Source organism: Enoplosus armatus, chromosome 18 (assembly GCF_043641665.1).
Source record: "Enoplosus armatus isolate fEnoArm2 chromosome 18, fEnoArm2.hap1, whole genome shotgun sequence".
Lineage (NCBI taxonomy): Eukaryota > Metazoa > Chordata > Actinopteri > Centrarchiformes > Enoplosidae > Enoplosus > Enoplosus armatus.
Window position 1 is genome coordinate 20,275,638 of NC_092197.1, and position 9,948 is coordinate 20,285,585.

Consider the following 9,948-nt stretch of genomic DNA (forward strand, 5'->3'; position numbering starts at 1 on the left):
TTATCTCCCAACTTTGTGGTCACATCCAGAAGGGCTGTTCATGAGTGAAGTCCAGCGTCCTACACTTGGTCGCTGCCCTCCCTGAAGTACACCTGCTCCCACACCACTGTGCCCCACACGCAGAAGAAACCCCAGAGGTTGTGGAAGGTGCCGCGGTCGAAGGGGTTTTCATCGGCGCCGCAGTGCTTGAGGTAGGAGATGCGGTGGCGCGACATGAACTCCCAGGTGGTGGTGTTGAGGGAGACCAGGTAGAGGTGGGAGCCCAGCAGGAGCAGCACGACCAGCAGGAGCAGAGCCACCAGGGCGGCCACGGCCAGCAGCATGCCGTTGGTGCGCAGCCACAGCTGCCAGGTGGGCGCGTAGCTGAAGCCCGTCCTGGGGAAAGCGTGAAGGAAATACGTGGAGGCTTTGAGCGGCTCGGCGTAAACGGCACCGGCAGAGACGGTTGGCGGTTGTACTCACCAGGCAATGTGCAGCCCCCACAGCAGCACCAGCAGCTGGACGGCCAGGTACAGCACGAACCAGCGGTGGTTCCTCTCGCCGACGCAGTTCTCGATCCAGGGGCAGTGATGGTCGTAACGCCGGACACAGTGCCGACACGTCTGGCAGTGCTTTGATCTCATTGGCTGCTGCTCGGGATAAAGAAGGCCGTTGTGTTTAGAGGAAGGCAAATACAAATGTGTTACGTCTGTAAGTTGTTGGAACACTTTGGTTAACAGCCAGGCTTGGTTTCAAGTAGCCCTGACCCTGGCCTCAATGGAACGTGTCATGTTTCAGCCTGAGAGCTCCGCTGGCTCCACAGGGAGATAAGACAAGACTACAGCCCCCCCCCCCCCCCCACGTCCACCCATCTTAACTACATCTGATGGCCTTCCCCAGACGACTGACTCCCCTGCTGTTACTATGTTCACTTCAAAACACACGGCTGAAGCTCCATACTTTACTTGACTGTGGGCTGGCGTACCTGCAGCAGACAGTGGCCACAGCGGCGCTGCCGCAGGGATTTGGTGGAGGGTGGGATCATGTCCTGCTGCTCCTCCGTCACTCCCAGCGCGAACTGGTGGGAACACACATAGAGACAAACTGGTCAGGGAGGCCACGGACCACTTACAATGTTAGACTACTCCTGAGTCCCCCTCCCTGGCATACAGGTGTTGCTGACTGACAGAAGCGGGGACGCATCAAACGCATTGCAACACCTTGCACCGCAACACAATACGCCCGCAACGCCACGACGAAGGACGGAGATCGATGACTGTCTCCCAGGTCAGGGAGCTGACTGTCCCCGGAAGTGTCCCACACCAACCAGCAACATCCACTCAGCTGCCTTTTAACGGTCCCCGGTCAAACCATTACAGCCTGCTTGACCCCAAACCACTATGACACGAGACTTGTGACATGCGCAGTGACAGAAACACAATACACTGGGATCATGATTCACCTGTAGATCGCTGTCGTCAGACAAGATGAAGCCCGGGTCCATCAGGGACACGGCGAAATACAGCAAAACCGACACCAGCACCAGCAGGACGAAGAGCACAGGCTGGACGAGCTGGCCCGTCTCCTCCTGCTTCCTCAGCTCTTCAAGCAAAACACAGAGAGAGAGAGAGAGTGTGTGTGTGTGTGTGTGTGTGTGTGTGTGTTTGTGTGTGTTAACTCAGTAGTACACACTGACGTCCTGCTGAGAGGCACGGCCAGGACCCCAAAGTTTATTTCATACATCACAAGTGTGAATGCCGATCTGGACCGTGGCTCCTCCGCTAGCATCAGTATATATGGTGTTGCCATTATACATTAAGAATTAGCTCGTCAACGCACATATGCCACATTGCTGTAAGCGTACAGCCGCACATAACGTAAGTGTTTTGTTACCGTGCAGAGGTGCAGGCTTACCCGTATCATGTAGGAAGAGTATCAACGTTATGACCCATGTCAGAATCACGTGGGCTGTCCTTACCAGAAACCCAGAGCCAAAAACATTTTTGAACATGGTCCTAGCATGGCAGAGCATCCATCGCAATGTTCACCCGGACGAGGACTGTCAAAGTGACTGGGGGAGTCAGTGTGTGTGGAGTTAGCGAACTAGCAGGATGACAAAACGTTATCCAACCCCGCAATAAAAAAAATAATAATAATAATAATAATAAACGGCCAATGTTTGCGTTCCCGAAAAAATCAAAGGCGCGTTCTGTCAGAAAGCTAACGTTAGCTAACCCAACGTTAAAGTTAATGTCGTCAGAGAATTAACGGCGGCGGTCTGCGCTAGCCTGCGGCGCTCGCGTTGTTTGACACTGAAACATTGAATTAAATATAAGTCGAAAGGCTAGAATATTTGAGTTTACGCTTCTTATACTGGATTCAATGGCCACGCCGGCTAAGAGACCACAGTTTTAACCGAATACAAGCCGTCCGCTTCGTTTTAATGCATCTGTTCTGGGTTTGTTTGTGTTTTTTGGTCGTCGTCCCCTCACAGTCTCAGCTGTGATTGGCCAGCGTCGGTCACGAGACCCTGCACAGTCTCAGCTGTGATTGGCCAGCGTCGGTCACGAGACAGCTCAGGATAGGGTGGCCGGAAGGGACATTAAAGCGCAGGCAAACTACTTTACCTACGGTTACGGAATGTTTTGGTGTCCATTGACCTCTGGAATGTACTAAATAAAGCTGCTTTCACCTTAAAGCTCTGTTTATATTGCACTATTATATATAAAAATATTAGTTTTTCATTGCGTTCTGATACTTACAGCAGTGAGTAATGCAAATGGTACAACTAAAGCTCCCTGCGCTCTCAGGGGAGAAAATTGCACCAAACTCAATTTAAGAAATATAGCATTAAAAAATCCTCAAGTGTCCGTAAAAACACATCATTATAGAAACACAAGATACACGTTCTTTGTATTTCGACTGTCAATTCGGCGTCAATAAAATCCATAGAGATAAGCCGTATTTCCGTACAATCTTTGCAATTTGAATTTCGTCACTTCAACTCGCTGCCGTGCCGTCCTCCGTTGGTTAGCTGCGCTGTTTTAGTGGGAGAAGACCGCGGGGATGAGAGAGGTAAACCGTTTCAAAAAAAGTAAAGTTTCTCACTAAAATAAGTTTTGGGTGGATCAGATACACGCCGAATTAAACACCGACTCAAAACACTGTTATTTCACCATCTATCGTGTGTGTGTGTGTCAGACGGTGTTTGAGTTTTTTTGGCCATTACCGATGTAAATACGCGGTTCTCGACAGTGGTTATTAGTTTGAAACGTAGCAGATAACAGACGCAGCTTCTCCAGACCGACAGATGACGGTGTTAGTCCATCTGTAAGAACCATGGATGACAGAAAGCTAATACTGGAATTTAACTGTTTCTCCTGTCAAAGAAGGCCGACACTACACTGTTTGTCTTTCATTTTAAATCAAATGAAATTGTTGATTTTTTTTTTTTCAACCCTCATACTTATCCTGAAACAGTTGAAAAAATGAACTGTTGGACCTTTAAAGTTCAATAGGTAATAGAGTAGAACGAGTGCGCTAAAAAGAATGGGAGAGGACACCAGGTGAGGTATTTTTGATTATATATTTTGGTACATGTAAAACAAAATTATATAAATGCCCTTATTTGTCTGTGTTCACATCACAGGATTTGTGGCTCTTCCTCAACATAAAGAGACGATTACATGAGATGCATGAGATGGCAGTCTGACACGATCATCTTCACATAGAAAAATTCATTTAAACTATTGGGCGTTCTTGGGCCGTCGTTTATACCCAAAAAACACATCCATCTCCATCCTGCGCTTCACTGTGCTGGAATCTCTGCTGCCCGACGCACACAAAAAAATCAGAGAAAACGCTACTGCGCCTGCAGCTCTTTGGCCATTTTTTCGTCCAGAACGAAGACACTTGGCAGCGTCCTCCCTCCCAGCAGCTGCTCCAGGCCCTGGCAGGGGAAGTGAGACGGAGTCACCAGTTTAACAATGTACTAGGTTTGGGCCCGTCTCTATAAAGTGAAACTTTTTATTTTTTATTTATTTATTTTTGTGGGCACTTTCACGTCCTCACCTCTCCGAAGTAGGAGACCAGCGGTGAAATTTCACATTGTGCTGGAGGATTGTCCCCTGCTGATGCACTATGGGGGGGGAGAAAACACACACACACACACACACTTTCAGATTTCAAGGATAGGTTCAGAGGTTCTATCTTAATACAACAAGCTCATATGCACAGTGAAAGAGTTATTGGCTCCTCACCATAGAGGGAATTTCATACTAAAAAGACTTCATTTGACTATTAGCTCAGCTTAGTCTGTTATCTCTAGATATTGTTGTGGTTTTATGTACCCGGGCCATGAAACGGTTCCAGCACGTAACTCCCCATAAAACCACATGGCTGTGAGGGAGCTTTAGAGGCAGCTATTTTTGTAACTGTGAACAGAGCCAGGCTAGCCGTTTCCCCTTGCTTCCAGTCTTTATGCCAAGCTAAGCTAATTGCCGTTAGCTTAAAAGCGTATTCCCCCCCAAACACTATTCTTTTAACGTAATAAAACTCAACAAACAAACATGAACACGGGATTAAAATCCAAGGATATAGCCTTTTATCCTAACCTTGAAAACGTAATGGTTAAAATTAAGCATTTTCCAAATGCACGATTGGTACATTACTTGTAAATTGTTATGCAGCAATACTAAATTCAAACATGTTTAGTGAGTGAAACTCCATTCTAACGTCCTCTTTGGGAGGATGCAAGGGTTTCAGGAGAAAAATGCAAAACAAGCTAGCATGCTAGCTTCCGGTTAGCATGCTTGCTAACATGCTAGCTTGCCACATAATTCCTGCAATTCTGTCTTCTACATTGTTGCTAACGTGTCCGTCAGTCTGAATAGAAGCTCACTTGATTTTTTTTAAACGAGGTGAATGATATATACATATAAACATGCAGCGGAAGTTGTCAACGTTAACAAGCTATAGCTTCCTTTACACCTGGAAATACACACATATACTTGGTAGGGTCGGGAGGCTAACCCAACCCACTTAGGAGGACCTTTTTCGTTACATTTTGACCTGGGTTAGGGTTCACGTTCTGACGTTAATCTGTAGCTGCAGCGTGTTACATAGGTACACTCTCCTCTGACCTGGCTGTAGGAGAAAGGGTATTCCCATGGCTACCCGACAGCGTGGCCCTCGCCGCCACGGCCCAGCGGCAGTGCTGCGCCAGCAGAGAGTTTCTGGCCGTGGTCGGGCTGTCTGTGGCTGCTCCGTCTGCATTTTTCAGGGGCGAGAACTCATCCTCCCGCACGACCTCAAACACAACAAAGTTCCTTCCAAAAGGACGGATAGCAAAGGTTGTCGTTAGCTGCGGAGACGCCGCTTGTGTGGAGTCAAACAACAGATGCCGATAGCTGAGGACACAGCGGAAGAACCAACAATACCTTGAGAATGGAAAGACGTCGAAGACAAATTTCTCCATCTTTATGCCATTGGCTTTGGTGGGTTTAACTTGATTGCCGCACGCGTCCACAAAGGGCACTTTCTTGATGGCAACATGTTGTTTCAGTTGGCCTTCAAATTTTCTATAAGATGAAAAAAAAAAAAATAGTATGAAATACAGGACCTAACAACATGCTAATGAAGGTTATATATAGGGTTTATTTCAACAGCTGTGTCACGTAAATCTGGCCATTAAAGAGGATCCATTATGCTTTTCCGTATTTTCTGTCATATATATATATATATAATGTTACAAAGTTGGATATTCACACTAAACGTTGCCAAAGTTGCCAAATAATGAGGTAAACGTCTGTAAAAGTAATCCCTGTGAGCCAAAAGCTCAGGCTTCAGACTGCTCTGAACGCTGCGTTTCAGATTTTATCAACCGCCGGGTCTATCTGATGTCAGAGAGGCACGGATGTCCTTATATGGTATCTCTGCTCCAGGCACAGACCAGGTGTTTATGTTTATGTCAACGTTGCTTATCAACGTTAGATTTAAAGTTTGCCTTTGGAAATTCTTCCAAAGACTTCCGGAACTTGGCCGGCCAATCAGAAGAAAGTGGGCTTTTAGGGAGGGAGGGGGCCTTAAAGAGACAGGAGCTCAAACGGCTTGTTTCAGACAGAGGGTGAACTGAGGGGACTTTTTTTGAACTGTGAATCATGCAAAGCTGCTCTAGTGGAGTCACAAAATGAAAATATAGAGCTGGAAATGAGCAGAATCCCCTTTAATCAATTTCCTCTGCCCCAAAGTGGCCTATGGTCTCTATACTTCCATGTTTTTCACTTGCTCTGCTGTCAGAGGCCGCAAGTGACATGGCGGCGGCTCTTACTCTGCTACATCCTGCAGAAAAGTCCTGGTAAAGAAGTGGTTGCAGATGTTTCCAGCGCTGTACACCAACTCCCCTCCGGGTCCCCGGAGCTCCGCCGTCTCAGGTTGGATCTCGCTGTACTCCACCACCTGGTACACGCCTCGAACCCTGCACACCACACCCACTGGCTCTGCGGGGCACGCCTTCTCCACCACCTGACATGGGAAAGTAGGCGGGGGTGGGGGGGCAGATGGAAACAGGAGTCACAAGTTTTATTCTTTATAAGTTTATAAGTTGGAAACTGGGGGTTTGGCGCTGTTTTTTTGGTTTTGGTGCACGGTTCACTCCCACTAGCCGTGATAACCGCTTATTTAACAGCTCTTTATTCAAAATAAGGGAGAAAATATTGAAACAGTTGAGAAATTCTCTCAATATTTATGTTTTGCTACAATATAACTATGATTATTTGCGTCCTTTGTGGGCTCCAGCTCTGTATTTAATGCACGGGCATGCGTTGAGCTGGTCCTTTAAATGGACTACTGCATGATATCACTCCACCTTGGCTCCGCAGTCGGCCTTTTTGCTCACGCAGAACCCGATAAACACGGGGTCCGCCATCTTGACCAGGATGTTGTCCACGCAGTACACATGCAGGTACTCCACTCCCCTTTTCTTCATGTCCTCCAGCACCTTGTTGTCCGCCAACGCCTGGTATAGACCACCATTCCCATCTGACAAGAGGGTGAAGAGGTTTTTTGAAACGTGGCTCGGTCGTGTCTGTGTCTGGGTCTTCCGAAAGGTGCTGATGTGCGCCTTACCTGGGGCCAAGGCTACCTTCCCTTTCCCCTGCAGGATGACCTTTCCGTCAAAGGTCACTGCTGGGATCATCCTTTGCTCAAACATAACGATGTTTGACGGCTCCAGACCAAAGTAGCTGTTCTCCTTGAAGAACTTCTGAGTGGGGGCCAGGGTGAACTCACTGGTCATTATGTACCTGAAGAGTTGCGACAGCACAGACGAGAGGTTTGAAATGATACACTTACCCCCCCCCCATCATCCTGGCGACTTCTCCCAAGCTGAATCTCAGTTTTAACAGTCATGTTTGGATCATTTAACATGAGTTTTAAAGGGGCTATTCGATATTTTTTTGTTGTATTGACAACAGACGACACGCGATTACCTGCACGTGAAAGGGGACACTGTTTTGGTAAACATCGAGTTCTTTCAGTTTTCATCCACCATTTGTTCATAATTACCTTTAAAATCAACATCACGCATTATATGGAATGCAGAAAAGTAGCTTAACCACGCCAAACAGTGAATACCACTACACACGTAAGCTAGGCTAGTTAGCCTCCTCCACTGTTTATTCTTTACGTATTTTGCCTCTACCGTGTTCACGTGGGATGACACACTAAATAACCACAATGTTAGTTCGTCAAAATTGATATATTTCAGTTACAGGAAACAGCGAGGGGGTAAAAACAACCTAAAAAAAGGTAGCTTCAGCCACAGCTTGCAGCGGCTATCTCATCAGCAAGCTTTATTTATTTATTGTCTTTGAAATGACAGAAGTCTATGCCATAAAAAAAAAAACCTTAACATGTGGTCTTAAATGTCGGCCAAATATGTAGCGACTGCATTTCGCATATTGCAGAAAATAAGCTCTGTGGCAAAACAAGAGTTTACGATACGTGAACGCAATCGCTAACGTTAGGCTGTGAACGAACTACACCGCGGTCAAAAATGTCCCATTACGCTCACACCTGATGAACGCCAGCAAAGCGGCCACGTTCGCAACGTCGGTGTGGACGCGTCGATTTGGATTGCGGCCCACGCTTTCGGGAAGCGCTGGTGTGCCGTACTCAAGATGTTTGGGAAGTGTATTCCCTCACGTCAGCAAAGCACATACGACCAGGGCGGTGGCGGAAGACGCGCCGTGTAACCTTACCATGGAACGGTGCAGCTGGAGCCGTGCTTTCTGCCGGCCAGCTCCTGGATTTTGCGAATCCTCTCCGCCTGGATTTGATACAAGGTTTTGCCGCTCGGTAGCCCAACGTCATACATCCCCTTGGGATACTTAACGCCGAGACGGGTCCCCTGACCGCCGGCCAAGAGCAGCACTCCAACTCGACTCTCCGAGATTCGCAGCAGGCCTGTTGAGACATGAGCGGTGACATGAGCAACCTCCACCTTCTGCCGTACAGACTTTCATAAAACTACAGGCTGGCGTTGAACCTTGAACTTTTTACTGGTTTCATAATGCTTCCCCCCCCCCCCCCCCAGTAGTAGAAGGAAAAACAACGTGCTTTGTATGTAAGATAGAAGACGAACTACTTGTGGCTTGGGCCTTTATTTACCTCGACCGCAGAGGCTACCAGGCTTATATTAGAGACAGACCTCGGTTTCTAACTCCCTCTTTGATGAGTATATTTGCTCATATCTCAGCACGACAAAACCTCCGACCTGCTCCCGCTTGCTCGTTAAAAGTTCCGTGAACACAAACTCAAAACTTCCTGGGTCCGTTTCAGATGAAAAGCCCTCTAGCGCTTCAGCGGACGGAATTTTTTTCATTTCCCAACGAGGCCTTTGTTGTGATTGTTTGCTGCGATCGAAATTCAGTGACTTGCGCACGCGATGGTGTTGAAATGTAGCTGTTGCCGTCTTTGTAAGTTACTACAAAATGCAGTGAATTTGCAGGACAATAACACGTTCGATGAATAATTCAGAACAACAAAGTGCTGAAAATTGCGTGGGGGGCCGGTCAGCAGTAATTTGAAGTAGTCAGCGGTGGAAGAAGTACTTTAAACGAAGATCTTTTTAGTAGAAGTACCAGTACCACCATGTGTAAAAAAAAAGAAAAAAAAAAAAATGAATTCAAAATTCAAAACCCCACTTAAGTACAAGTAAATGAAGTTAAAGTATCAGAAGTAAAAGTACTTAGTACTGTAGTAAAATGGCCCCTGTGACTGATTACTTTGCAAAAAAAAAAGTAAAGTAGCTTACAAGCAGGAGTTTAAACACCTCAAACACTGCAGAGCTCCATGTTGTCGCTCTCTAACCTGGCGCCATCTTCCTCTTCTTTTACTTTACTTCTTACTGTTCCCGGAGCCTACAGGTCACCAGTGTGCCCCCCCCCCCCCGACACCCCGACACCCACCTTCATTCTCCCACTCTGACAGCGAGGCTTGGTCGCTTCTCCGGACGCTGCCGATGAACTCCGGAGGGACCGGCTCTATGTGTTGGTCCAGGCTGGCCGGCGGGCAGGCTGCAGCCCCCGCGGCCCCCTCGCAGTGACCCCTCAGCCCCTCCAGGTCCAGCTGAGACAGCTCCTCGAGGAAGCCGTCCCTCTCCTCCTCGCGCAGCTCCGGCCAGTACTGCAGGACGTGGGACTGCCCCGCGCGCTCCAGACCCTGCTCCACTCGCTCCAGGGACGGCATGGCGAGTCTCTTTGACAAGGCGGACCCTGGAGGTTGTAGGGAAGTGACTGCGTGTCATGAACTCGTGACTGCGGCTCTCGGATCCGAACAAGGATCCTGTGGTGCGGGGGCTCGAATATAACAGGATGTACTGTACCGCTGCAGCCCAGTGAAAGAAGTCGCTGTGCTGGTTCAGATGTTCGGACCACTTCCTCTCGGTCCGTCAGCAGGGGGGGCCGGGGG

General features: G+C 48.0%; 2 protein-coding genes across 3 annotated transcripts; both read right to left on the reverse strand.

Moving 5' to 3' along the window:
• zdhhc12b (zinc finger DHHC-type palmitoyltransferase 12b) lies at positions 1 to 1,990 on the reverse strand. Its single transcript, XM_070925032.1, has 5 exons — positions 1,894 to 1,990; positions 1,426 to 1,581; positions 965 to 1,044; positions 463 to 629; positions 1 to 375 (listed from the first exon to the last, which is right to left on the reverse strand). Exons 1-5 carry the CDS (start codon positions 1,988 to 1,990, stop codon positions 60 to 62), a joined length of 816 nt encoding a protein of 271 aa, XP_070781133.1. The 3' UTR covers positions 1 to 59.
• Positions 1,991 to 3,557: 1,567 nt separating this feature from the next.
• uap1l1 (UDP-N-acetylglucosamine pyrophosphorylase 1, like 1) lies at positions 3,558 to 9,726 on the reverse strand. 2 transcript variants are annotated; one of them, XM_070924678.1, is made up of 9 exons: positions 9,447 to 9,726; positions 8,238 to 8,442; positions 7,105 to 7,280; positions 6,845 to 7,017; positions 6,308 to 6,501; positions 5,418 to 5,558; positions 5,121 to 5,306; positions 4,051 to 4,117; positions 3,558 to 3,928 (listed from the first exon to the last, which is right to left on the reverse strand). In XM_070924678.1, exons 1-9 carry the CDS (start codon positions 9,724 to 9,726, stop codon positions 3,842 to 3,844), a joined length of 1,509 nt encoding a protein of 502 aa, XP_070780779.1. In that variant the 3' UTR covers positions 3,558 to 3,841. The 2 variants fall into 2 exon arrangements, with proteins under 2 accessions (XP_070780779.1, XP_070780780.1); XM_070924679.1 differs by having other exon boundaries at positions 4,051 to 4,106; positions 5,110 to 5,306.
• Between the last annotated feature and the right edge of the window lie 222 nt (positions 9,727 to 9,948).

What these genes read in the sequence shown, in the direction of transcription:
- uap1l1 (XM_070924678.1), bottom strand. Translation starts at nt 9,726, where the DNA reads ATGCCGTCCCTGGAGCGAGTGGAGCAGGGTCTGGAGCGCGCGGGGCAG. An exon ending in GTCAGAGTGGGAGAATGAAG is followed by an intron (nt 8,443 to 9,446) that starts GTGGGTGTCGGG and finishes ATGTCTCAACAG; the next exon opens with GCCTGCTGCGAATCTCGGAG. An exon ending in GAAGGTAGCCTTGGCCCCAG is followed by an intron (nt 7,018 to 7,104) that starts GTAAGGCGCACA and finishes CCCTCTTGTCAG; the next exon opens with ATGGGAATGGTGGTCTATAC.
- zdhhc12b (XM_070925032.1), bottom strand. Translation starts at nt 1,990, where the DNA reads ATGTTCAAAAATGTTTTTGGCTCTGGGTTTCTGGTAAGGACAGCCCAC. An exon ending in ACTCTTCCTACATGATACGG is followed by an intron (nt 1,582 to 1,893) that starts GTAAGCCTGCAC and finishes TTTTGCTTGAAG; the next exon opens with AGCTGAGGAAGCAGGAGGAG. An exon ending in GTGGCCACTGTCTGCTGCAG is followed by an intron (nt 630 to 964) that starts GTACGCCAGCCC and finishes TATCCCGAGCAG; the next exon opens with CAGCCAATGAGATCAAAGCA.